This window comes from Rhinolophus ferrumequinum, chromosome 17 (genome assembly GCF_004115265.2).
Source record: "Rhinolophus ferrumequinum isolate MPI-CBG mRhiFer1 chromosome 17, mRhiFer1_v1.p, whole genome shotgun sequence".
In the NCBI taxonomy this organism is placed as follows: Eukaryota; Metazoa; Chordata; class Mammalia; order Chiroptera; family Rhinolophidae; genus Rhinolophus; species Rhinolophus ferrumequinum.
In genome coordinates, this window is record NC_046300.1 from 43,807,235 (window position 1) to 43,834,360 (window position 27,126).

Genomic DNA, 27,126 nt, shown 5'->3' on the forward strand with positions numbered 1-27,126 from the left:
CAGGAGACTGGGGTAAAGGATCCTTTTGGACAAAGTGCAGAGTCCTCACTTAATCCTTGAACATTATAACCTTCCAGGGCCTGTAATGAATATATCTTTACAAGGCACCAGCAGGAAGAAGAACACGGCTCAAAACTTGACATGACCTAGCTGCTCAAAAGTCAAAGGAGAGGCTTTCACTTCCAACATGGAGAAAGGACACAGAGGAGGCAAAGGCAAGGGAGACCCCCCACACACAAGAGGGTGCCTGAGAGACTTACAGACACCAGCCCTGCTTGTTCTGCATGGGCAATTGAACATGGCTGAGTGGCCCCAGCAGAGCCCTGGAGAATTACGGTGGTCTACCTCTCCACCTGGGTTCATAAGCGCTGAAACAGGAGTATTCCTGGTCCAGTGTTCCAGAAGGGGGCAAAAATGGAACAAAGGCAACTGGGACCCCAACAGCAAACTAGCAGGTAGCTTCTGCTGCAAACTGGACCCTTATCCGTTTAACACACCTGAGCTGCAGCCCTGGGGGGACAGGGGGTGAGTGGGAACACCTTCTTTGGGGTCCTCTTATTCCACAAAGCCTCTTCCTTGTGTCCCCCAATCTGTCCAGACCTGCATCAGCCAGGATTCTCCCTGGACAACGAGCGCCCCTCTGTATCAATGGCAGTGGAACCAGGTAGACCAGCAGCTGAGGTCCTTCCACCTGTGCCGATGCAGAGCTGACACAGCAACAGCAACAGCCACGTTCAACAGTTATCCAGGGAAGGAAGAGGGGTGACTCCACTGATTGCACGAAAATAAACCTCTGAGATGGGTCTCCAGCAAAGGTCCCCAACAGGAGATTTCCCAGTAGTTCATTCATTCTTAGAACTGAGACCAGGAACCAAGTTACACACTGGCATGTGCTTAGACGAGTAGGAGGGTGACTTTATTCACAGACTGCTCAAAAACACAGGCTGCAGAGGACAGGGACCTGGTCTGGCAAACGCTGCACCCTCCTACCAATCTTTTTCTACTTCCCTGACTGCCCTGGAGCATTGCAGCTGGGAGGCAAACCCTACCCCTCACCCCACCCCACCCACCCAGTAGCCAGAAGCAGAAGCCTTATGATGAGGTTTCAAGGAAAACATCCTGCCTCCGGTCCTGGTTTTCTCCATTCCAATGGGCTCTCCAAACACGTCCTCGTCCTCGGACCGGGCAGAGCTGAAACCCAGCCCATGTTCTGTCAGGCCACTGGTCATCCTGGAGGGCAGAGAAGAGAAAAGAAGGTTCCAAACCAAGTTCACTCAAGACAAATCAGGCTTAATGCTCATGCTGGTCATTAAGATAATGCAGCAAAAAGACATTTTTGTCCTGGTTTTTAAAAAACATACATGTGAATTTTATGACCTTTTATGCGAGACTCCTGACTGCAGTCTCTCTGCTTAAAGATTGTAGAGGCGACTGGTGTTCTCACGCAGAGCAGCCAAGGTGCGGGAGAGCGGTTGATCTTTGACCCTGGCAATCTCTCGAACTGTATGCAAGGCCAGGCCCGGGTGGGCATACTGGCAAAGGCTTCTGGGAACCTGGAAGACATCAAGCATTCAGAACATCGCTGTGCCTTCTGTACACAGTCATTACACAGAGTTCCCTCCCCGGCCCTTCCCCAGTAAGGACCTCTTTGGGGCTGCCCTGTAGAGACCCCTTTACCTGCAGGTGCAGGGAGAGTCCTAGTCATGGGGGGCTCTGGGTGAGCAGGGTCCCACGCTTCCTTGGACTACCCTCTACAGGGTAGGGCTTTGCACTGCCTGGAAGAGAGTGGTTACCCTTCAGCTTCTCAGCCCCCTAGACTTTTGGTTCTGCAGAACAACAAGGAGACATCTACACAGCCAAGGGTGGGACCTGGAAGTCACTGGAGCTCTGGCCCTGCAAACCTTGTAAGGGTGATCACCCACCACCCCACCCTCTCTCCTCAGGGCCTCAACTCAGCCTGCAGACACCCCTACCTGTCGAGGCAGGAAGTAGGGGGCGTCGGTTTCTACGATGATCCTCTCCAGCGGGATCTGTTTCAGAGCGTCCCGGGCCTCCCAGGCGGAGGAGTACGTCAGGACCGCCGTGAAGCCCACAGACATGTTGGGAAAGTGCTTCAGCAGGGGCTCGATGACCGGGTAGCTGCCAGTGAAGCAATGCCTGGAAGGAGAGGTCCAGGTCAGCGTCTCTCAGAATCCACACTGCAGCCGACCCCCACGCCCTCTAGACATATTACCCCTTTTAAATCATTTTCTGTGGATACGTTTCCAGGAATAAAATGACTGACTCCAAGGGGAGGACTCCACAGTAAACACAGACGAGAGCTGGCTCTCACACAGTAAGACCCACCCTGACTCTTGGTGAGTGAGGCTCACCCATCACCCCACTACACCGCAGAACACCACACAGCCACTTGAAATAATCACCACAAAGAATATACAGCAATAGTACAGGGTAAGTCATGAGCATGGTAAGGTATGCTCATAACACGGAACGAGAAGCAGAACTAAAAACTGTGCCCCCTCTAAGATTACAAGCACAGTAGATAACAATATGTCCATGTAGTCAAATGAATTCCAAGGGGAAAAAAAATATCGGGGAGGAGGACTACAGGTGAATTTTCTTCTCTTAATGGCTGCTCATGTCCTAGTACAATATATATATTGTTAACCAATCTGAAAATTCCGGGCTTCCTCCAGCCACACCTCGTTGGACCATCTTAGCCCTGTCTACCTACCATTCATCAGTGTTCCTTTCAAGTCAGCCCAAAAGGAAGCAATGAAAAACCAACTCACCCACCCAGAAGGGCCCAGTGACTGGGACTCTTCCGTGCTGTGTGCTACCACAGTCAGGCCACAGGCTTCACTCTCTGCCTGGTCACCCAAAAGACATGGCCTAGAGGCCTGACCCCCTTCTGCCACCTGTCAAGACCTGATTTGGGCTCTAGACTCCGTTTTTTCAGTTAACACATCTCACCCATCACCCTGTGCTGGAAGAGCCAGCCCAGGCCCCACCTGCTGACCGCTTCCTGGCCAGGCTTAGCTAATGGCCCCTCTGGCTCTCCCAGCACCTTCTGCCCACCTCAGCTCCACACTCTCCAAGTCAGCAGATAACTTATCTGTCTCCCACAATCCTCCAGATTGCCCCCAAGTCAATGCCCAGGACGGGCACACGGTTGGAGATCAGAGAGTTTACCAAACTGAACTTAAGAACCCCTAGATACCATTCAGATAAAACACAGCCTGGACTTGAATGAGCTTTCAAATTCAAAACAGGACAATTTCTTTTCAGGTGCTCTGGAATGTTCTCTGTGTGCTAAGTCACTGGACCCCACAGGAGCCTCTCCCAAGATCAATACTGCTCATTTCTGAGAACTGAGACTCCATTCTAGCCTGCCCCCTGGGCCAGGGGTCACGAAAGGCCCTCTTCTTGCTCAATGGTGATTTAGAGTATTAGTCAAACCACATGAAGTTGCCATTTTGTAAGTAAAAAATGGTCAAATATCAGAAATTTCATATGGTTCACCCTAATATTTAATCTTTAGAAAAAAATCTACATAAATATGTACTATTAGCTATGTTCTCCTACTGAGTTTTCGTTTTCCCAAATCACATCCTAGACAGAGGGAGGTGTTCATTTCATCTGCCCACTGAAGCTCCAGCCTCCTAACCTATGGATCTTGTAGTCTGAGGGCACAAATCTCTTCATGATGCTCAGCAGATCTTCGTCAGCTTCTCGGCAGTGGATCACCAAGGGCTTCTTTAGAGACACGGCCAGCTGCAGCTGTCTCTCAAATACCTGGGAGAAGACAAAGTGACACCACTGGTAGGTTAGGGCCACTTCAGAAGTCTGTTACCTCCAGAACAGCCAGTCCAATGGGCAGCCCCACGTCTCCAACTCTGTGTTTTTATACTATAATGTACAATAATAGCTAAGGCTTACTGGGTCTTACTACTGAGCCAGGTAGACCTCAAAGCACTTCAGGTGCATTATAACCTGTAGTCCTCACAAGCACCCTGAGATGGGTACTGCTCTTAGCCCATCATGCAGTTGAAGAAACTGAGGCTCCAAGTGAGGTCAAGTAACATGGCCCTGGGAAGCTGTAGGGCCACCATTGAATTCCGAGCCCAGGCAGCCCACACAGCAACCACTACACGATGTCCATTTAGCGTTAAAGGGCCAAGGCGGGGCTCAGGAGTATAAAGTACAAGTTCAAGGTCCTTCTCATTGTCTCCACCTCTACTCCCAAGAGGTAATCACCTTCCACACCTTTTCCTAGGCAGAGTTGTGTGTGTGCGCGTGCACAGGCACCAAAATAAATGTATACACATTTTAAGAAAGGAAAAAACTGTACTAAAATTGTAATAATATATACCAATTACAAAAGATGAATGAATACAAGTCATGTTGACTTCTGCAATTACAAGAGGTGCTCAAAGTAGTTACCATCAGCGTCCAGACACTTCTGATTAAGGCTAACTACTGCTAGAGCAACGTTGACCAAAGTGTCTACTTGTATACGTTTTTTTGGCACCCTTGCTATATGCACAATGCCTGGCTTTCAGAAGGTGCTCAAATATTTGTTGAAAGAATAAATACTCCATGTATTTTCTCCATTCAACCACAATCAGATATTCTTTTAGGTGAATACCTACAGATACACTATATTTTGTCTTTTTTGTTTTAACTCTAGCTATTTTTAAATCTTCATTAGTAAAATACATGTATTGTTAAGTATTTAAATGAAAAAAAGTAGGGCTAGAACTTAATCTTCCCCCTAACAAGTTCAGGTTTAGAACAAAGAACAAAAATGTTAATTCATTATAAATTACCTCATCTTCATGTTTCCATGAGTAGTTTTTTCAATTGTGGAATATAATTCACGTTTGCATTTTTAATATCGTATAATAAGATGCTTTTTGTAATTTGAGTCAGGTGATATTCACTTGAGAATGATATTTTCAAGTCTAACACTCTGCTACCTCTTCTCAAAATAGCAGCACTGAGCCAATACCAATTCTGATGTAACTCTTGCTTAATCTCTGTTTTCAACTACAGGAAAATGACCGTAAGAACCAAAATCATAGAATGCTTGGTAAGGGCTTTAAAGACGGACTAGATGCAATATCTACAGCTGGATGGATCCCTCCCCAACACATCTGCCCTCCTTGGACCCCTACAGAGGCAGGAAGTTGCAGGAGATTCTACTTCCAACATGCAATTCCTGCTTCTAAAAAAAATTATTCCTTAGGGTAAACTACTACAGCCATAGGGTTTAAACAGTGTATTTTTCAAAGTATATTTAATGAAACAAGAATATTTCCACAAGTAAAAAAATCCATTCAAAACAATTACTTTCTTTTTTTTAATTTCCTAATTTCTTTTTTAAAAAGCACACAAACACACACATTTCCGATTCTACGACAGATGTTTGTAAGACTTGCCACCAATTATCGCTTGTGATTCTCTAAGGGACAATAGCATTAAAAATACAATGTTTTGTAAAACACATCTGAATTTCAAAAACGTTAAATGGGAGAATTGTTAGCAGGCTGGAACTTCTGGCTGTGTTGGAGCTATCTAGAGCAACGAACCGGAGTGAATGAAGTGCAGATGAATTATTTACCCAGCATAATTACTCCCTTCTGCCTGCATGAACTCGGGTTCCCCACTGATCCATTATTTCCAGGGACTGCAGAGTTCATCAGTCTCTCCTGTGGGTGGCCCCAGGCAGCTCTTGCATACTCATTACCTCAGTAATTAACTCCGGTCAAACACAAGTACAGACAGAAGTGGCCTGGCTCAGCAGGAGCAGTCTATTCACCCTGGCTTTGGAACTCCAGAAACCAAGAGTTCTGATAATCACACTGGCTGATGTGTGCAACTCACACAAACGATCCAGGACCTAACTCGTAGGAATGAAATAGGAAGGTCCCTGGTTAAATCAATAAACACACAGACAAGGAAAAGTTAACAGTGGTTTGCTCTGGGTAGCAGGATAACTAGTAATATTTTTTCTCAATTCTTTTGCTTTTCTCTATTTTCCAAGCCTTCTGTAAAATATTAGGTAACAGAAATCAAGCTCTCTTATAACAAGCCAGAGCTGGCACTCTCTCACTTGGCAAAATATGGTCCTTCTTCTATAGGTTTTTCTTCTTCCTTTCTCAGATAAAATATTCAGCAGGACACATCAAGAATGTGCCAACCACTCCGCTTTTAGGCCAATGTGACTCAACGCAGACATCCAACTAGTGCAGCCGCCCAAACTGAGATTTACTTCAAGAACACGGCTTCCACTTCCTCCATCCAGCCTAGGAGCATCTAGTGCTCTAAGAAAAAGCTTACCTTCCTCTCCTCTACGTGCAGTTCTGCCCTCCCCATGCCAGCAGTTTATTTCCTCTGAATTGCATTTTCCAGTCTTGAATCCCATCTCACCAAGCCACGTGATACTGCAAGATTCTTTTTATCACCCTATATTACAAATGCAAGTCTGGTTGTGTGGTGGCATGCCCTGGGGACAGACCTCTATATACAGATCTGATACCACGATGATTTAATAAAGAGAAAAGTTACTGTGAAATACTTAGCATACTTCCTGGCACACAGCAGGCATTCAGTAAACATCATCTATACAACTAAACATAATACTCCTCTGTCTCCTTCCAGTCACCTTACTGCACACATTCTCAAACTGTTCCTCTTTCTATACCACACCTGCCCTGAGCCATAGAAACCAGTTGGGAAAGCAGAATATTAAGTATTTGTCTTTCTTAAAAATCTATCGTTTCCTATGTCTTCAGATTTAGCCTTTTTTCCATTCATTTCTGGCTAAGTTACCACCTCAAACCAGAAATTGTAAGCTTCCTAGTGTCACTAGTAATGAAAAGGAACTCTGGATAGGCAAGACGTTGTTTGAATGTACAGGACACACCTAATTCTGAATAGAAACACTACTTATACTAACAATTTAATTAAGTCAAAAACTGAAAACATTCGCACAAATAAAAGCTCACCCACCTGTCTAAATGTAGATCCTCAGGTCAAAATCACTCTGTTCTGAACTTAGTAACCTTAATAAGTCCCAGCAAACTCATCTGTAAGAAGATCCTTTGGAAATATCTGCACACCTGACGCTGTTTCTTATGGAAATTAAATGTGAAGCCTGGCATGCTTACTGGCTCTCACGGACAATTGTATTCAAATCAAAATCTCCACCTCCTAAAGGTCTATAAAGGTCTGGAGCCTTCTGCTTCAGGAGACCATCACACCATCCCTGAATTTTCTTTGATCAAAGGAAAACAAAGAAACCATTACTCTGGAAGAGTGTTTCTCTTAATTCACAGTTCACCACACGCGCCAGTATCAATGGACACAGCCTCTGTGCACTATGGAGGCTGGTGACCACACCAAAGGGACAGCTGGTGTGCCGAACTGCCCAGGCGGGAACCCACACACATGCTTGCTGAGGCCTGGAGCCTGTGGGGCGTGTAGACCCAGACCTAACTAACAGGTATCAGCAGGAACACAACAGCACACAACAAAGTCGCCTGGCAATGCAGACAGGGATGAAGTGGGAGGGTAGTTCTCCCTGGCCTGCTCTTTTCTAAATCAGAAACTTCCATTAAAACACTACAACTACTCTTACCCTGCCAAATCTCCATGCTCGAAAGACACTGGGAGGGAAAAATATTAAGATGGTAATAGTCGTTATCTCTGGTGGAATGAGAAATTATCTTCTTTACACCTTTTTGTATTGCCCAAATACACTGCAATGGGCTTACTTAACTTTAAAATCAGAATAAAAATATATTATTTAATTAAACAAACACAACATTTGTTGCTTCCCAAGAAGGAAGGAAAACAAATGGTTTGACACTTATATCGTTAGTCATAAGAAGTCACGAAGTACCCTATCCCGCCGCTCTCACATAATAAAGCTGAAAGAAATAGCTGGTGAAGAATTTGAGAAATAACATCATGGTCTGAATATGAGCAATTAAATTTTTCGGGATTCTAAATTCTTTAGTTCCCAAAATAGAGCAACCCTTATTGTTCGATTACAATAACTAAAAGAGGAATGAAAACCGTAAGCGAGCTAAAGAGAACCTCATTACCTTGTGCTGTTCTGGGACAGGCGTGGTGCACTTATAAGAGTAATCCAAACCCATTTCCCCAAATGCCACAGCCTTGGGGTGCCTTAAAGCTTGCAAAAGATTTCTTTCTTGACTCTCACTGTAGTAACGTGCAAAATGAGGGTGACAGCCAAAAGCCCCCCAAACCAGATCCTCTTTCAACAGCTCCTCCCACAGGCAATCTGTCAGTGTCCTGGGATCACAGAAGTCAGAGATGCAGCCCTGAAATTCCTTAGGGAAGGAGCTGCTATAAATTTTTCTGAATTTGCTAAAGGTCCCTTTGAAAGACAACTTAGAATAGAGCATGTCCAAGTGACAATGGGTATCAATGAAACCCTCCTCTAGACTTGGCTCCCGATGGCTCCTTGGCAGGGAGCTAGATGTGTGTCCTTCACAAGAACGGGGTGGTATTTCCTCCTGGAATGCTCTTTTCTCCTTGACCTCCTCTTCTTCGAAGCTTCTGGAGAAACGAAATGAACGAGAACTCTGGGATCTGCCTTCCTCGGTCGCCTCCAAGTCTCTGGAGGCGTTTTGGGAGCTCACTGTAGAACTGGGGGAATAATCACTCAGGAGGCCCCTGCTGCCCCTCCCAGCCTGCAATGTGTCGCTGCTGCTGCTGCCCATAGAGGGGTAGCTAGAAGGCTTGGGACTGCTGGTCCAATAGCTAGCATAGTCACACCAAGGACTACTATACAAGTGGGCCGGGTACATGACATAGTCCGTGGGGAAGGCAGAAGGCTCTGGAACTGCTGAGAGTTTCAGTGAGACAGGCTCCTCCTGAGAGAATCTGACTGAGGAGACGTCATCCACATCGGACCAGTCGCTTCCGGAAGAGGTGTGTTCTATCACCACCTCCCTTTCTTTAGGCTGCAGAAGAGAAACAACAAAGGGTGAGCCTTCCTGTGTGAAGACAGCCTCCCATACTCGCTGCGCTGTACAACATAAACTCCGGCTTGTTTTTTGGCCCTGGTGAAAGCTTTGCACTGGCTCATTAGCTCACTTTGTCACCTGGTTTCCTTATAATTTCTAGAAAGTGAGCCAAGTTACAGCTGTGAATAGTCAAATCATGTTCAGGGAATAAACTCATATACCATCCTTAAAGGGGATCCTATACCTGCATTCCTTTCTAAATGACCCTTCTTTGAGAAAAACTACTCTCTAGAACATACTATGTTATTAGGGATTTTGGAAAAAAGCAGTGCCAGGCATCTCATCTCTAATAACATGTCTCTAATACATTCAAAATGCAAAAACCGCACTGTTGTGGCAGCTTTAAGATGTGTCCTCAACTTCCCTGACACTACTTCCCACTGAAATGTGGGATGTGTGACCCCTCCCCTCGAACCTGGGCCAACCTAGTGACACGGTAACCAACAGAATGCAGCAGTGAGATACTACGCAACTTCCACGGCGAGGCCAGACAGCCTTGTTACTCCCCCCGCTTCTTTCAGCTCGCCCCTCGGGGGGAAGCCACCCCATATAGGAAGTCACCACCCAGACCACAAACTGGAGGCCACATGCAGGCGCCAGCATCAACCGCGCCACGTGTGCTGAGCACCCTGGATGTCTAACTCTGTTGAGCTTTCCGACTGTAGTCCTCCTGACATCTAAATGGAACCACGTGAGAGACCCCCTCAAGCAAGTCCTGCCCAATGTAGACATTCCTGAATTCTTGACTCAAAATTGAGAGCAAAATAAAATGGTTCCTTGACATCACCAGGTACCACGGTCACTAGAACAACTGTGCACGGCGTTAAATCAAACTAGCACTGCTGAATCATAAATTCCACAGCCACCAATTTTTATTTTCTTCAGAGGTCTCCCACACACCCAGAACGGTGCCTGGTATATAGTTCGTGCTCATAAATATTTGTTGAATGAATTTGTAGAATGCATGGTACAATAGTTCCTGAAATTAGCTTCACATCAGAACCAGTAGGTAGGCCTTTTAAAAACACAGCTTTTTAAGGCCCACCTGGCCCTAAGATATTGTGATTCAGTAAGTCCAGAGCGGAGCCAAGAAATCTGTATCTAATTCTCCATGTAATTTTGACCATGTCAAAGGCACATGGGAAAAGGTTTAATGACATGTGAGAGTGGGAAAAAAATGGGAGAGTGGGAGAAAAAGTGATTTCAAAAATGCATGTGTAACAAAAATTAAAAAAGGGGAAAAATGCACATGTAACTAGAAATACATACCATAAGTCCCTGAAAGACTTTATATAGTCAAGCTGGCCAAGAAAAGGTTTTTGGATTTTCTTTTTGGGAAAGCAGGAGATGACCTATATTCAAGCCTGCCTTAGGTTGAAGCCCATATGGCAAAAGTTAGTTACATTTATTGAGGGCACTATACACTCAGCACTGAGCAAAGTGTTTTCATGTGTTAATTCAGGGTTCAGTAAACTGTGGCCCACAAGCCAAATCCATCGCACTGCCTGTTGGTATAAATAAAGTTTTATCAGAACAGTCAGGCAATTCACTTAAATATGGTTGCTTTCACGCTGCTACAGCAGAATTGAATAGTTAACAACAGAGGCCATATTGCCCATAAAGCCTAAAATATTTATTACTTATCCTTTATAGACAAAGTTTGCTGAACCTCTACAAACTTTCACATATCTGTGATAACATTTAACCATGTCTTTTTACACAGAGGAAGAAACTGGGGCTCCAAGAAGTTAAATGACTTTCTCATGATCATAGTTCAGGTAGCAGAACCAGGATTTGAATCCTATCTATCTGATCCCAACACTCATGTGCTTACCTACCATGTCATGCTGCCTCCAAACATATACTTAATAGAGACAATCTAAATGTTCATTCTGTCAAATAGAAATTTGGGTATGAAATAAGTTAGGGAAGGTCATTCACACAATGCAATTCTAAGCAGCCAAACAAGATGATGACCTACATTACACAGGAAACAGTCTTTTTGTATTTAGTGGAAAGAATAAGTTACAAACCCTACTGTTTTTGGGCTTTCCAGTTAAACATAGCATATGTGGCTTTTGTCCTTCCTGACAAAAAACCCTTTGAAAAATAGAGGAAATGGACTTGAAAGTACATAAACCTACAAAGAGAAAGCATATACCATGTTTCCCTGAAAATAAGACCTCGCCGGACGATCAGCTCCAATGCGTCTTTTGGAGCAAAAATTAATATAAGAACCCAGTCTTACTTTGCTATAAGACCGGGTCTTATATAAAATTTTATATTAATTTTTGCTGCACAAAACGCATTAGGGCTGATCGTCCGGTTAGGTCTTATTTTCAGGGAAACACGGTAGAATAAACAGCAAAGCAAATTAAACAAAATTTAGATGCTAGAAAGCAGAGAAATGAACAGTTATTGGATAAGCGGATTATAGATGGCCAAAAACCTAAAACCCAGAAACAGGCTGACTCACACTACAGGATCCCAGAAAAGACTCAGGAATTGGAGGTACCAGACTTCTCAAAATGAAGGTGAAGGTGAAGATGACAATTGGAGAATGAGTTAGAAGTCTGTGAAGTTAGATCCCCAGCTCCCTGCTCCCATCCTATTACAGGTGGGTCTGCCCTTTGCCCACCCAGCAAAAGACTAAGGTTCCCAGTTGGAAAAGTTAAACCAAGGAGCCTGTAGAATAATCAAGGACAACAGATGCATAGACAAGTGGAGGGACCATCACATGCTGAACAGTGAGAACCAGGCATCTCCCTCAACCTGACTCCCAGAACACCAGCAGCCTGATGTGTGCCTCGTAGGCAGAAGAACGGAGGGTTTCTCCCAGGGGACACTGGGCAGCCTCTGAGGGTCAAGCTACAGATCCAATCGGGAGCCCAAAACATTACCCAAAGCCACCACTCTACACTGAAGCCAGCATCTGATAAGCCCATCCATGCACTCAGAACTTCCAATCAGCTTTTTAATGCTTCATCTTTAAATATGAACAGATAGCCAAGACATCTGAGGAAAGCCCTACCACAAAAGATAGAAACCAAAATATTTAGGGGAAAAAACAAAAAACCAGAATGAAACTCAGAGAAAAAGTAGAAAAAGTAGTGTAGAAAGCAGATGATAATTTCAAAATAAATGTATAATTAATATTCTCAGAGAAACAAGAGAAGGTATTATAACCTCAAAACAAGAGTTGAAAGAAAGGAATATTTAAAACCTAAACCAGAGTTCTTAGAAATTAAGAACGTCAAAAATGAAACAAAAAAGTATTACCATTATATACACTCACCTTAAATACTCATAAAGAAAGCAGAGAAGAAAAAACAAACAAAACAAAACAAAAAAAAACTAGAAAAAAAGGAATCCTAAGAAAATAATTAAGGGAGATACACTTCCAAGGAAAAAAATGGGACAAATTACTTACTTTGGCAATATTGAGAATAATTTTGTGGCACTAGCAGTTTGAGGATGAATTAGTGATAGGTACACAGAAAACTATCCAATTGGGAGCCCAAAGTACTGATGAACCCAAAGGAAAACAAACTTCTACAAGAAAGAAAATGAACATGGTGATAACAAATCTGAAATAGATTTAATCAAAAATTGTAAGACAACAACACAGGGAGCTGCAGGAAGGGGAGGGAATGAATAGATTTATGGGTGTGGGTGCCACTGAAATGGAGAAAACTAAATTTTCATCTTTCTGAGTAGTAAGTCCACAGATGTCTACAACTGAAAAATTAATAAGCAAAATTACTTAGAAATATGGAAGAAAAAGCTCAGAGATGAAAGGGACTGCTTCTGAGGAGCAACAGTACAAGATGAGCAGAAATGAGGCCAGAGGAATGCTTCCCCACCCCCAATTAGAAGCTATATTACAAATGACTACTTTCCCTCCAATATCATTCTCTCCTTCTATAGCAACAGAAGTTTGTCTGGGAGTAAGTCAGCTCAGATGGAAATCCATTTTCTAGACTCTCTCGCAGATCCTTCTCAATAGATCTAAGCAGATACCGTGTGGACAACTTCTGAGCCAAGCTCTTAAAAGAGGAGTATACGTTTCTCTCCTCCCCTTCCTACTGGCGGGACTGTCAATGCAATGTGCTCTAGAATCCTGTCCGAGTAACCAGCTCAGACCACAAGATGGAGACTGCATTGAGCAGTAGAGCAGCAGGAAAGAAGGCCCAGGGTCCCTGACACTGGGGCGCCATCCCCCTTAAGTCAAACGTCTATTTTCTTTAAGCCACTGTTATTTTGGCCTTTGTACAGCAGACAAAGCCATATCCTAACAAACATATAAATCCTCAAAAAAAAAAGGAGAGCACTGAATTGAAGTTTCTTAATAACTCTGAAAGGTATGTTGAAAGTGAATCATCAATTTTTTCCTGGAGTCCTGGTTAAGTAAAGTACTGCTTCTAATGAGTACCACTTAGGATCAAACTAGAAAGACCAAATAGTACATTTCATCAAGAGAACTAAAAACCCCGGGACTGGCGTGAGCACACTCACCTTGTGGCTTTCGGAATGCGAGTCAGAGTCATCCAAAAACTCCAGGGGTGGAGAGCACGTGTCAATGACTGTCCTTCGCTCCACAAGAGGCTCCGTGCTGGGTTTCTCTTGAGGGTCTATCACCACTCTCCGGTCACAGAAACTGCTCCTCTCCAGCACAGCCTTCTCCTCCTTTACTCTGATCTCTGGGGTTGACTCTTTCTCTTTTGGAGGCACAGACACAGTTCCACTCCTGGTTGGTACTTCTCCACGGCTGGGATGCTCTCCCGTGCTTGCTTTTGCCCTCGGGGCAGCCTCTCCCTTCCTTTTCGGCATTGACTTTCCCAGGATGCCCTGGAGAGCCTTCAGATAGATCATTGTGGACCCTTGGTCTCGAAGTCTATCTCTCTTCTTTTTCTGAATTTTGTTTGGATCCTCAATTGTATCACTCTGACCCTCAGCTTCAGCTGCAAACTCAGAGTTCATGGAATTACGAGAACTATCTTTGGAATCAACCTGGAAGAAAAACCAAAGATCATGAAAGGGTGATTTCATACATGAAGCACTTGGCAAATGAGAAATCAGTGGGGGCTCCGCCAATCAAAGGGAAAGTATAGTGGCTAAGACACAGATTTTCTCTGGGTGGTGATTTCCATACCACCCATGGAAAAGTGCCAGTGCACGAGACGAACTACTGCCATTTCTTAATATTCACCTTCTCATGCTCATGAGATATCCTCATACAGAAGTGGAAGGAAAGAGCTGAGAGAGCAACAGTCTACTACTAACACTAAACTGCAAGCTCCTTGAGGGCGAGGACCATCACGTCCTTCAGAACACACACAGGCAAAACAGAAGATCAACATTTCAGTACTGGAGGGGACCCTCGAAACCAGCAACCCAATCCCATAGCTAAGAGTCACAGAAACCCAAGCGCCCGTGAGGAGCAGACACCGATCTCCTCACTCCTGAGGGTAGTGTGCTTCCCCGAAACACTATCGTGTTTCCCCGAAAATAAGACTGGGTCTTGTATTAAGGTTTGCTCCAAAAGACGCTTTAGAGCTTATGTTCAGGGGATGTCATCCTGAAAAATCATGCTAGGGCTTATTTTCCAGTTAGGTCTTATTTTCGGGGAAACACGGTATGTACCCTGAGCCTTCCTGAAGTTCTCTGCAAACTCCTTCGCCCAAGTCAAAATCTTGGCGTTGGAAGATGCCCCATCTCTCAGAGACTGCACCAGAGTCAATCAAGAGATCCTAACTACCTCCTGACCCCAAATCTCAACACAAATACAGGTGAAGTCTCAGCCCCTTTCTTCTTTGCCCCTCTGTACTCACTCATTCCAGGACTCCATAGGGAAGAGGCTAGACTATTTGCTCGCAATGTTAATTTGCTGTGAAACTAAGATCCAGTCTACTTCCAGCGTGGTTTAAGAATACTCCATAAAGCTTCCCCCAGAACCATCCCAAAAGCAGTGAACTCCACACACCCCCAGCTGTGACCTGGATTGACCACTATCCCAAGGCATTCTACAGCCCCTACAACTAGCACTTATAATTCGTTTATATTAAATTCCTCTCAAATGTACATATAATTAGAGAAAGAAACTCCACACTAAGCTCGCTACTGAGGAAAAGTACAGTCTACTCCAAGAGATGTCCATCAATAAGGGAGTGGTTAAAGAAACACGATACAGCTTTTAAAAAGAATGAGGAAGCTCTGATGTCCACACAACACAGTAAGAGTGAAAAGTAGCTAACAAGCACAGTGTAATCTCACATTTGAAATGACAAAACTGCCTTACACATACACATTTGCAAACAAAGTCTGAAAAACAAACTGTTTCTAATGAATATTTTTGGGGATCAAGGGGAAAGGAAAAGAGGTTTAAGCTCTTATTTTATATGCTTCTTGTATTATTTGAATTTTTTTCCCCAAGAAGCACACAGTATCTTTGTTTAAATAGTAAATCATTAAGCCTTTTGGGATATATATAAATCTAGATAGCAGTATAGGCACAATATTTTTTTCCTAGAAGTACTCAAATTGTTGACAGCTATTAACTTTGGGGAGATGGACAGAAAAGGTAGCTTTTACTTTTATTTTTAATATCTCTGAATTTTCTAACATGTTAAACATGTTGTTTTAATTGTGTTTCCGGTCAAGATAGCAGAGTAGGTCAACCCTGTGCTCGCCTCCTCCCACAACCACATCAAAATTACAACTAAACTATAGAATAACCATCATTGAGAATCGCCTGAAGTCTCGTTGAACAGAAGTCCTATAACTAAGGATATACAGAAGCCACTTCCAGACTGGTAGGAGGGATGGAGATGCAGAACAGGCTAGCCCCACATCCACATGTGCCAATTAAAAATCAGGAGGGATATCTCGGCTGTGGAGGTCCCCCCTGGGGAGTGAGGAGTCCCAGCCCCACACCAGGCTCCACAGCCCAGGATTCCAGTGCCAGGGAGATAAGTCCCCATAACTTCTGACTGTGAAATCCAGAGGTGATTATGGCTGAGTAAGGCAGAGGGCTACTGGAATCCCAGGTGTTCTCTCAAAGGCACATGCACGAACATACTCTCTGATGGACTCACTCACTCTGGGCTCCAGCACTGGGGAAGCAACTCGACACGTACCAGGGACATACAGGGAGGAAATGAATTGTCCAGCTTCAGGGCAAGGCTGGAGAGGCACCTTTCTCTAAGACAGAAATGCTAGCAGAAGCCACTGTTCCTTTGTTGAGCCCACCCCAACCCAGCCTGCACTAGCAGGCAGGCACCAAATCTGAGTTTCCATCAACCTAACATCCTTTGCCCCTCCTTGATGATTCCCGAAGACCCCACCCCACCCAACTTGTAGGCCCACCCAAGCTGCTTCCAGTATCTTTTCCATACAAACAGCCTGTCTTGGCTCATGCCGTGGACTTTCCTAAAATCTATCAAAGGTTCACAAACCCCAAACAAGCAGCATCTGGCCGTAGCATGCCCCAGACCTCTTCCTGAGCAGCCCCAAGCTGAGCACTAGCAGCTGCCAGCCTCAGTTCACAGCTTAGCCTCTCCCAGGCACCTCCAAGCCCAGTACTCATGGCAACCATCTGCAGATCATTTTGTAGCTCATACCAAGTGACCCCGGGAAGGGCACAGGCAACAGCTGACCCTGACCTGCACCAGAGCCCCTCCCAAGAGGCCCCAGAACCAACATACCTGGTAGCCAGCTTCAGACCACATCACAGCACCACCCAACTACCTCCACAAATGACACACCCAAAGGGCAGACTAGGCAGGCACCAGAGCACTGCTAAAGTGAGTCCTACTCCATAGTGTCAGCTCCTGCACAACAGCTCCCCCACTATGGTCATTGCCAGTCCTCACAACCAATCAGTCCGAAGATCAATCCCTCCTATTGATATGTCAACAGCAATCAAGGTTCAACTACAACAGGAGGACACACACCACCCACACAAGGGACACACCTGGAGCATCCAGCTCAGGTGACCAGGGAGACTGTGCCACAGGGCCCCATGGGACACCTACTACATAAGGCCACTCTACCAAGACTGGGAGACATAGCCACTCTACCTAATACATAGAAACAAACACAGGGAGCTAGCCAAAATGACGAGACAAAGAAACATGTCCCAAATGGAAGAACAGAACAATGCTCCAGAAAAAGAACTAAACAAAACGAGCCAAGCAAATCTACCAGATGCAGAGTTCAAAACACTGGTCATGTGATTTCAGGGAGAACGTCAACAGAGATAGAAAACATAAAAATAGAAATAGAGGGGCAGCCGGTTAGCTCAACTGGTTAGAGCACGGTGCTCTTAACAACAAGGTTGCCGGTCCGATCCCCACATGGGCCAGTGTGAGCTGCACCCTCCACAACTAGACTGAAACAACTACTTGACTTGGAGCTGATAGGTCCTGGAAAAACACACTTAAAATAAATGAAAGTTTAAAAAAAAAAAAAGGAGATAGGAAACACAAAAAAGAACTGGTCAGGAATGAAGAATACAATAACTGAAATGAAGAATACCTTAGAGAGAATCAACAGATTAGATGAAACAGAGAATTGAATCAGTGGTTTGGAATATAAAGTGGCAGAAAACACCCAATCAGAACAGCCAAAAGAAGAAAGAATTAAAAAGAAAATGAGGATAGTTTCAGGGGCCTCTGGGACAATATCAAGCATTAACAACATTTACATCATAAAGGTGCCATAAGGAGAAGAGATAATTACAAAAAACTTCCCTAACCGGTGAAGAAAGTAGACATACAAGCACAGGCAGCACAGAGAGTCCCAAATAAGATGAACTCAAGAAGGCCCACACCAACACACACCATAATTAAAATGCCAAAGGTTAATGACAAAGAGCATCTTAAAAGCCGCAAGAGAAATGCAGTTAAGTTACCTACCAGGGAGCTCCCATTCAGACTGATTTCTCAACAGAAACTTTGCAGGCCAGAAGGGATTGGCAGGAAATATTCAAAGTAATGAAAAGCAAGGACCTACAACCAAGATTACTCCACCCAGAAAAGCTATCATTTAGAATCGAAGGACAGATAAAGAGCTTACCAGACAAGAAAAGCTAAAGTAGGTCATCAACACCAAGCCAGTATTACAAGAAATGTTACAGGGACTTCTTTAAGAAGAAGGAAAAAAGGTAAAAAATGGGAATACTAAAATGGCAATAACTACATATCAAAATTTGCATTAAATGTAAATGGAATAAATGTTCCAATCAAAAGACATAGGTTGGCTAAATGGATAAGAAAACTAAACCCTTACATATGCTGCCTACAAAAGACGCACTTCAGATCAAAAGACACACACAGCCTGAAAGGAATGGAAAAAGATATTTAATGAAAACAGAAATGAAAAACAAGGTGGGGTAGCAATATTTATACCAGACAAAATAAGACTTTAAAACAAAGGCTACATATAACAAGAAACAAAGAAGGACCTAGTAATTCCACTTCTGGGTATTTATCCAAAGAAATCCAGAGCACTAACTCGAAAAGACATGCATCCATATGTTCATTTACAATAGCCAAGATATGAAAGCAACCTAAGTGTCCATCAACAGATGAATGGATAAAGAAGTGGTACATATAAACAGTGGAATATTACTTAGCCATAAAGATGAATGAAATCTTGCCTTCTTCAATAACATGGATGGACCCAGAGGATACTATGCTAAGTGAAATAAGTCAGACAAAGGAAGACAAATACTGTATGATTTCACTTATATGTGGAATCTAAAAAGCAAAATAAATGAACAAACAAAACAAACAGATACAGAGAACATTCTGATGGCTGCCAAATGGGAGGGCGTTTGGGGTTATAGATTAAGAAGCACAAATTGGTAGTTACAAAACAGTCATGGGGGTGTAAAGTACAGCATAGGGAATATAGTCAATAATATGGTAATAACTATGTACGGTGTCAGATGGGTACTAGATTTACCGGAGTGCTCACTTTGTAAGCTACATAAACATCTAATCCCTATATTGTACACCTGAAACTAATATATTATATGTTAACTGTCAATGAAAAAGAAAACATTTTTTAAAAATGTCTATAGGGATTATCTGGGAAAGGAGGTTATGGGCCATTTTTTTTCTTTATATCTTTCCATATTTAAGAAAGTCTAATAATAAATATTAAAAATCAACTTGAAGTTTCCCTGGGCCTGCCCTCCAGGACACAGCCACAACCTCCCAGCCCACTTCTCGCTACCCACTTCTCACTGCCACCAACCACCTGCCATCCTCGGCCCATCACACCCTGACACACTGTCACAGGCACATCCTATTTCCCCCTGCTTGCAATACCCTTGCTTCACTCGTTTTATGCTTTAAGGCCCAACATCCCTTCCTTGACTTCCCCACCTCTGCCTGTGGGCCAAGCTGCCCCTAGCTTGCTCCCCCAAGCCAGGTGTAAAATAACCCGGGACGCTGTGGTCTACAGCAAACTGAGGAGCTCCTGTACCTCTGAATGGCAACAGCTCCTCAACTCAAGCCACCAGCAGCCACTTGGGAGGACACACACAGAGATATAGATTCTGGTTTTTCAAGTAAAACCAGATTTTACTCAAATTGAATACATTTTTCATCCGGTCAGCAAGTTTGTTGAGCACTTACTACGCGCAGCAGGCACTGTCCTGGATCTGGGGGTTTAGCATTCAATAAAACATACATAGATGCCTGCTTCCTGGAGTTTATATTCTAGTTGGTGAGGGAAGGGAAAACCCGAGGAAAAGCAGTATATATGTTAGAGACTGAAAAGTGCCAGGGAGAAAAATAAAACAGGAAAGGAAGTAGAAAATGGGGAAGGTGAGGAGGTTACTCAAGTCTTGAGTTCAAGATGGACATCTGGACTGGAGGCATATATTTTTAATGTGAACTTTGTAAAATTTTACATTAAATACTGTGAGGACCTAGCAGGCTACACTAAGCCTAAGGACCACCAGTTTGCAAACCTGGCAAAGAAGGCCAGGACTGTACCTGTGGGGGGAAAAGGTTAAGAATATAATAACATACCTTTTATATTTTCATATGGACTTACAATTTACAGAACTGCCATAGCTGTCGCCCCTCTTTACAGAAAGGGACACGGCCACATGTACTGTAAGTGGCAGAACCTGGATTCAAATTCAAGTTCTCCCTAACATCCTGAAACCAAGGGAGAATAGCAAAAATATGAAAATTGAGAAACAGTATCAAAGGCTGAGATGCTAAAAACCATGAGGAACTAAGGCGAATCCAGATCACCACAGAAGGGTTTCAACAGTGGACAGGAGGCTATAAAGGTACAGATTAGACAGAAAGTACAAGAGCGGAAACAAACTGCCTGGCTTCAAAAAGGAGAGATTTCATTTTTCCTGGCAGTACTACCTGGTGAACTGTGCATCTCTGGGGGCAGAAGGGAAAGATCAAGTGGTGATGCCATCCCAGGTCTCATCCCCGCCAGCCTGAACAACTTCAATCGTTCCTAACCAGTTCCCTGCCTACTCCCTCCCTACAGTGAGCCAGGAGTTCTAAAATCTGGCAACGTCACACCTCTGCTTAAAACCCTTCAACGGCTCTCCATTTGCCTACAGAATACATCCCAAACTCCTGAGCATGGCATCAGAAGCCATTCCCAGGCTGGCCCTCATCCTGCCCTCCCCGCAGCATCTCCTACCTTTCTCCACACACCAGGTGTCTGGGGAATGAAGGAAGCTGCTGGAGAAGAAGGGAAGGAGGACGCACGGGAACCAGTAGTGTCCAAAGCTCTTCAGACCAGCCATATTTCCTGACACTTTTTGGACACACATTGTTCCTGTTGCCTGAAATGTCCTTTCCTCCTTGTCCCCCAGAACACAAATGACACCTCTTCTGTGAGGAATTGCCCTATGGTGTGTCACTCATTCCTGACCCTTAGTACTTCAAATATCGCTATTACAAACGCCACACACTGCACTGTGATTGACTTTTCAGTCTGTCAACCGCTGCCTTATTTGTTGCACATCTAGCCTCTAAACAAGACTTCCAGCCAAGCACGAGGGGAAGAAGCAGGAAACGGGATCACACGTGGAAGCCCTAGCATTCGAGAGTGAAGATCCATCATGATTTCTTATGTGTGGGCTGTCACCCTGCAGAGAGCTCCTCAAGGAGAGGCTCTTGCCTTCCTCATGTCTCCATCCCTCAGTTGGACGCTGGGCCAGGAGAGAACAGGGCTCCAGAGGGCAGCCGTGGAAAGAGCCCTGCTTTGAAGTCAGATCGATCTAGAGGACATCACCGTTCTGCTGTGTACAAGCTGCACGGCCTTGGTCAAGTTACTTAACCTTTCTGAGTCTCATTTTCCCAGTGCCTATGCATAGTAGGTGCTCAAATATTTGTTAACCGATATGTATATATTTGTTAACTGATATGTAAAGGTAATACTACCTATTTCACAAGACTCTGAGGGTTATATAAGAGTCAATAGGTTAAACATTGAGAATCATATTTGATCAAGATCTATCACATCATAAATGTTAAAATTATCCCTTCCACTCTTCCTTCCCTATACCATATTGAATGTAAAAATTTACATGTCATAAGAACGAAATATAAGGTAGGTGAAGGTGCTCATAATAGACACATTTAACCTTCTCTAGAAACAAAGATCATCACCCACCATTAGAATTTGAGAAAACCTCTTATACAATTGTCCTAGAGGTGATAATGAACAAACGCTGTGAGGCTGGCCAGCAGAGATCGCTAGTGATTCCAAAATGCCCAGTCTAGCTGTGGTCTGAATGCATCCCCCCCACAACCAAATTCATATGTTGAAATCTGATCCCAAGGTGATGGCATTAGGCAGAGCCTTTGGGAAGTGATTAGGTCATGAAAGTGAAGCCATTATAAATGGGATTAGTGTTCTTATAAAGAGGCCCCAAGAGAGCTCCCCTGACCCCTTCTGCCATGTGAGGACAAATGAGAAGTCTACAACCCCGAAGGGGGTCCTCACCTGACCATTCAGGCACCCTGATCTCAGACTTCCAGCCTCCAGAACTGTGAGAAATAAACTTCTGTTGTTTATAAGCTACCCAGTCTGTGGTATTTTGTCGCAGCAGCCACAATGAGCTAAGACAAATATCTGTCCCCTGAATATTCTGACGTGGCACAGAGCCCTCTGTCCTGAGGCAATGGGAAGGTGGGAGGGGTGACCACACACAAAGCCAAGTATGTGTCCCTTAAAGGTCACAGAGCAAACACAGAACGGGTGGATGCGTGGGTAGAAGAGTGATGAGGGAACAGTGGAAGGACCTAGGGGAGAACATACCATTTTTGTGAGTGCCCCCCAGCTGTGCTTGCTTACAGGACTTGGGACTTACTAGCCAAAGAAGTTCACACATGACTGCAGAGAAAGGGGGGAAGAAGTATAGACTGAGGGGAAGATAAGAGGCACTTTCTAATTCATCAAGATGAGTCAAGTACTGTACACCTTGTTTTCAAACAAACACACGCCAGGGAGAACCCTTCGCAGTGCTACAGATGGACAATTAGGATTGCAAATATCAACATCCTCACATTCTAACTTCATTCAACATGCGATGAGTGATCTTTCAAAAATGCAAATCTGCCTTCCTTCTGTATAAACTCTAATGGCTTAGAATAAAATCCAAATTTCCTTGGCTAATAAAACCCTGCAGCAATTTGTCCTTTTCCTAGCTCTCCAGACTCCATTCTGGCCTCTTTGCTCCACCATAATACATCATGAGATAGTCTCATGACTTTTCCAACCATGTGTGCTCCTTAGACGCCATTTCATGGCTCCAAAACCGGACAGAGTGCTTGGGACACAAGAACCCTTAAGAGCTCACTGACCCAAAGCAAGGCATTGGTGAACCTGAAGACATCTGAGACAAGCCTGGACTACCACTGCCCTATGGCTAGCCATTAAATTGATTTTGGCAGAACAAGGCCCCTTAGAGCTACAGGAGAGAAAGGTGGGTCCCTGCTAGGATTAGACACACCTGGCTTAGAGGCCACGCCCTAAAACTGGAGTTCCCGGTCTGCAAGACAGACAACCTGAGCCAGGAATGCAGCACACCTGAAAGACTAAGCAAGATTAATTTTCTACCCCTCCTACCATATTTCCCAGAAAATAAGACCTAGCCACACAGGTCAGCTCTAATGTCTCTTTTGATACAAGACCCGGTCTTACTTTATTATAATATAAAACCGGGTATGATATGATATGATATGGTATGACACCGGGTTTTATATTAACTTTTGCTCCAAAAAAAACCTTAGAGCTGACTGTCTGGCTAGTTCTTATTTTGGGGGAAACCTGGTAATACCAGGCTTCACTCTACCTGTAATTGTCATTGAAGTTAAATTTAATAAATTGGTATTTGTGGGGACAGAGCCAGGAGTGCAATTTCCATGCTCTCGCCCTCACGTGGAAAGGTGCTCACTTGGGTAGTAAATGGCCATCAACTGTGATTAGATGGCCATCAGCGGTAGCTAGTTGGCCATCAGCTGTAACCAGTGAGCCATTGGCTACTAATACAACTGCCGTGGCTACGCTGGCAGAAAATGGGGGCTAGCAAGAAGATGGCGGCTGAGCTAGCAAAAGCGATCGCAGAGAGAAGCAGACTATAGTGGTACGAGTCCCCCATCTATGGCTCCGTAGGTGTTCCTTTCTGGCCTAGCCATATCCTGCGTTCTTACGTGGGGAGTGGGACCAGAGACCCCGCCTGACACCCTGCATGACAATATTATTTTATGCTGTATCCAAATCCACTAACTTATATCAAGGATTAATGACAAGATTAAACGGCATGAGCAAAGTCCCATATTCACCTGATTTACATATGAGTAATATTCAGTATTCTTATGCCAAAGACAGCTTTTAAATTCACCATTACAAAAAATCCAGGTGCCCATCCATACAAGAGTTCTTCAAGGGCCGCACTGAAAACACCTGGGGCACTTCATCCAAGAGTTCCCTAGGTAACATCAACAGCCGAAAACAGCCTCATTTCTCAATTCCACATAGGAAACCACTGAGCAAAGACTTAAAGACAAACCCACTTTCCTTGGGACCTTGTTTTTATTACTTTTGTAAAATAACTTTTCTCCAGGGACAGCCCATCTTCCCCCAAATAAAGACTTTTTCTCCATTCCTCTACATGCAAACTCCTCCTCACCTTTTAAAGCCCAGAGCTCCAAAACCTACAATGCAAACTCTAAGAGGGCAGTGATCTTTGTTTTGTTGCTGAAGAATCCCAAGCAACTAAAACACAGTCTGGCACAAATTAGGCCCTCGATAAACATTTGTTCAAAACTTGATTGAAGGAGTGGATGAAGTTTCAACAGTATGGCCGGTGACATTAGCTAGTGGTCGCTCTACTCTAACAGGAAAACAGCAGACTACAAGAGACTGAATTGTATTTGCTCCTATTTACAAGACTCACGTTCAACACACACCCACACACACCTGGGAAAATTTTATTACTTTTTAAAAAAGAGGTTAATATAAAATGACTGAGTGAAGGAAACGTACCTCCTGTGAGGTACAAATACTTAGAAACCCTCCTGTGTGTTCCCAATGATGAAACAAAACGCTTTAACCTACAAAACAAGCCCCCGGCCCCACCAACCAGAACTCCAGTATGCTGGAAACCCTAACTTTGGTGATAAACCACACCCAGAACCAAATTTTATTCCCTGGTTCTGGGATTCAGAGTGGTTCAAAGTATAAGAACACAATTCCTTCAATTTACAACTAAAATACATCTGTGTCTCTTGAGCATGCAATCCCCTTCCTACTGCAGTGATTCTCCAACCTGGATGCACATTACAACTACCTGAGGAGCATTTAAACATGTGGAAGCCCAGACTACCTACACCCGAGCGCAATTAACTCAAGGTGGGAGGCACCCACAAGTATTTTAAAGCTTTCCAAGTAGTTCCCACGTGCAGCCAGGTTTGAAAACTACCTCTCTAAGGAACTTAAGCCCACCCCCTGACCAAGTGCTTCGTCGTCCATGTTAGCACAAAAGAGAGACCCCCGGGATCTTAAAGGAAATGATCGTTTTTAGCCTCTTTCCATCCAAATTCCCATTCCCAACGTCTCAAGCCACCTAGGAACGGGCTTCACCGGTGGCAAGGCGTTGCCGCCACCTACCTTAAGGCTGCAGGCTTCCTCCTCTAGAGAAGCCATTTCTTCTAGAGAGGGGTTGGCAGGGCGCAGAGATCCCCCTGAGGAAAGGAACGCCCGCGTGCTCCGAATCAGGCTGCCTTTGGAGGCAGCCCCGTCCACACCTGGGCCAGAGGAATGGGAGGAAGAGGAGGAAGAATTTCTGCGGCGGGATGAGTCCCAAGACAACCTTGGTGTACAGGCCACATCGTCCTCCTGCTGGGCTTTCAGGCGCTTGGGGCTGCTGGCCCCTCCAGAACGCGACGCAGAGCTAGGAGCTGACCGTCTGGAGGCGGCCACATCACTGGTCTCCCGGAGGCAGCTGCGCTTGCGGGAACACCCTTCCGAAGTGCTACTCCAGTGGTACTTGACCTTGCGCCTCTCCGACGCCATGGGCACCTGCAAGGTAAAGAGGCGGGCTGGAATTCAACACCACCCTTCCCAGCTACCCCTCCTCACACTCCCGCCATCTCGGGGTCCCCGGGGCGAGGGCAAGCCAGGTCAGAGCCAGGGGCTGGCCCTACTAACCTTTCCTCCTTCTTTCCACTGCCCATCACAGGTCTCTAGGTTTCAGAGATGCCAAAGCGCTTCGACTGTTTGCGATTCCAAAGCGCTTCTGAGAAGTCAGAACGCTGCAAGATTTACTAAAGGCTCCGGTTCGATTTCCACAACGTGCTTCCGCGATTAACGTGCTTCACTTTGCACAGCGCTACCTCGGAGATGTCAAAGCGCTTCCGGGACTACAAAGAGCTTCGATTTAGTTTGCAATGCAAAGCCCTTCAGAGATGTCAAAGCGCTTCAAAAGACTGGTGCTTTAAGGTCCACATATGGCGGCCGGACCCGCAGCCCTTCGGCGGGCGCGCGGCCCAGAGGCCCGGAACACCGATGGCGGGCCGCAGGGCCGGATCGGCGCGCGGCCCGCCCTGTTCCCGCGGCCCCGCCGACCAGCCCGGGCCGGAAGGGGCCCGAGCCGCCCCTCAGGAGCCGGCGGCGCCTGAGTCCGCCGCCTCAGGACACCACCCGGCCGCCCCTTGTGTCCCTGCGCCGCAGCCCAGACGTCGGTCCCACCTCCCCCACGGCCCGGACGTTCCGCCCCGGCCACCCGCTCGCAGCCCGCCCAGTCCTGCGGCCCCGGCCCGGACTCCGCCCGAGATCGCACCACACTGGCCTCCGCTGCGCCCGCCTCCCGGAACGAGCCCTGCGGCCCGCGGCCCGGCGTGCGGCGGGGGCGGGCCCTGAGCCGGATGAAGGACGCCCATTGCTCCAATCGGCGAGGGGCGAGACTCCGAGCAAGACGGAGCTCACCTGTTGGTCAGGAGGCTGGGAGGCAGGACCCTACGCCTTATGAAACTCGACCATTGGTCGAAAGAGAGGAGGGGCGGAGACATTCACGTGAGTCCAAAGAGCGCGAAGTTCAGGCAAGGCGCAGTTCCTGGGCCTGGCCTTCTGGGAGGTTTGGGGGCGTCCGCGCCCCGGGATCCGGGATCCCGCGCCCTTCTGTTCACCATTGCCGTTGCTGGACGCTTTCAGATCCGGATACGTTCACCGAACAACCACCAACCCATATACAGAGCAGGAAACCAAGAGACACACCCAGAAAGTGGCAGAATTGGATTTAGAAGTTAGAATCCACGAAAAAAAGAGAGACTACACAAAAATGTAAAATATCCCCCTGGCAAAAAAAAAAAAAAAATGAAAGTCAAAAGACAAGGTACAAACTTAGAAAAATATTTGCAACACATGAAAAAAGGCGGATGGCCTTGCTATGAAAAACTCTTGCAATGAGATAATTCAGTATTAAAATGGCAAAGAAAATGAACCAATGAGCAGAAATTATGAAAGCCTCTTTAACATATTAGAAAATGACCACCTCAGTCATTTAAAAAGTACA

General features: G+C 45.2%; 2 protein-coding genes across 3 annotated transcripts; one reads left to right on the forward strand and one right to left on the reverse strand.

The window, feature by feature from the left end:
• Nucleotides 1-381: 381 nt before the first annotated feature.
• TATDN2 (TatD DNase domain containing 2) lies at nucleotides 382-26,183 on the reverse strand. 2 transcript variants are annotated; one of them, XM_033132486.1, is made up of 8 exons: nucleotides 25,764-26,183; nucleotides 25,224-25,634; nucleotides 13,575-14,069; nucleotides 8,112-8,996; nucleotides 3,668-3,795; nucleotides 1,974-2,157; nucleotides 1,378-1,553; nucleotides 382-1,230 (listed from the first exon to the last, which is right to left on the reverse strand). In XM_033132486.1, exons 2-7 carry the CDS (start codon nucleotides 25,626-25,628, stop codon nucleotides 1,413-1,415), a joined length of 2,238 nt encoding a protein of 745 aa, XP_032988377.1. In that variant the 5' UTR covers nucleotides 25,629-25,634; nucleotides 25,764-26,183; the 3' UTR covers nucleotides 382-1,230; nucleotides 1,378-1,412. The 2 variants fall into 2 exon arrangements, 1 of the variants encoding a protein (XP_032988377.1); XR_004425459.1 differs by lacking the exon at nucleotides 382-1,230 and adding an exon at nucleotides 1,678-1,775 and having other exon boundaries at nucleotides 1,413-1,553.
• LOC117036701 (translation initiation factor IF-2-like) lies at nucleotides 25,921-26,583 on the forward strand. Its single transcript, XM_033131776.1, has 2 exons — nucleotides 25,921-26,127; nucleotides 26,171-26,583. Exons 1-2 carry the CDS (start codon nucleotides 25,956-25,958, stop codon nucleotides 26,581-26,583), a joined length of 585 nt encoding a protein of 194 aa, XP_032987667.1. The 5' UTR covers nucleotides 25,921-25,955.
• The last annotated feature ends 543 nt before the right edge of the window (nucleotides 26,584-27,126 follow it).

What these genes read in the sequence shown, in the direction of transcription:
- TATDN2 (XM_033132486.1), bottom strand. Translation starts at nt 25,628, where the DNA reads ATGGCGTCGGAGAGGCGCAAGGTCAAGTACCACTGGAGTAGCACTTCG. An exon ending in CTGTCCCAGAACAGCACAAG is followed by an intron (nt 3,796 to 8,111) that starts GTAATGAGGTTC and finishes GTCTTCTCCCAG; the next exon opens with GTATTTGAGAGACAGCTGCA. An exon ending in TCAGACTACAAGATCCATAG is followed by an intron (nt 2,158 to 3,667) that starts GTTAGGAGGCTG and finishes CTCTCCTTCCAG; the next exon opens with GCATTGCTTCACTGGCAGCT.
- LOC117036701 (XM_033131776.1), top strand. Translation starts at nt 25,956, where the DNA reads ATGTCAAAGCGCTTCCGGGACTACAAAGAGCTTCGATTTAGTTTGCAA. An exon ending in GCCCGGAACACCGATGGCGG is followed by an intron (nt 26,128 to 26,170) that starts GCCGCAGGGCCG and finishes CTGTTCCCGCGG; the next exon opens with CCCCGCCGACCAGCCCGGGC.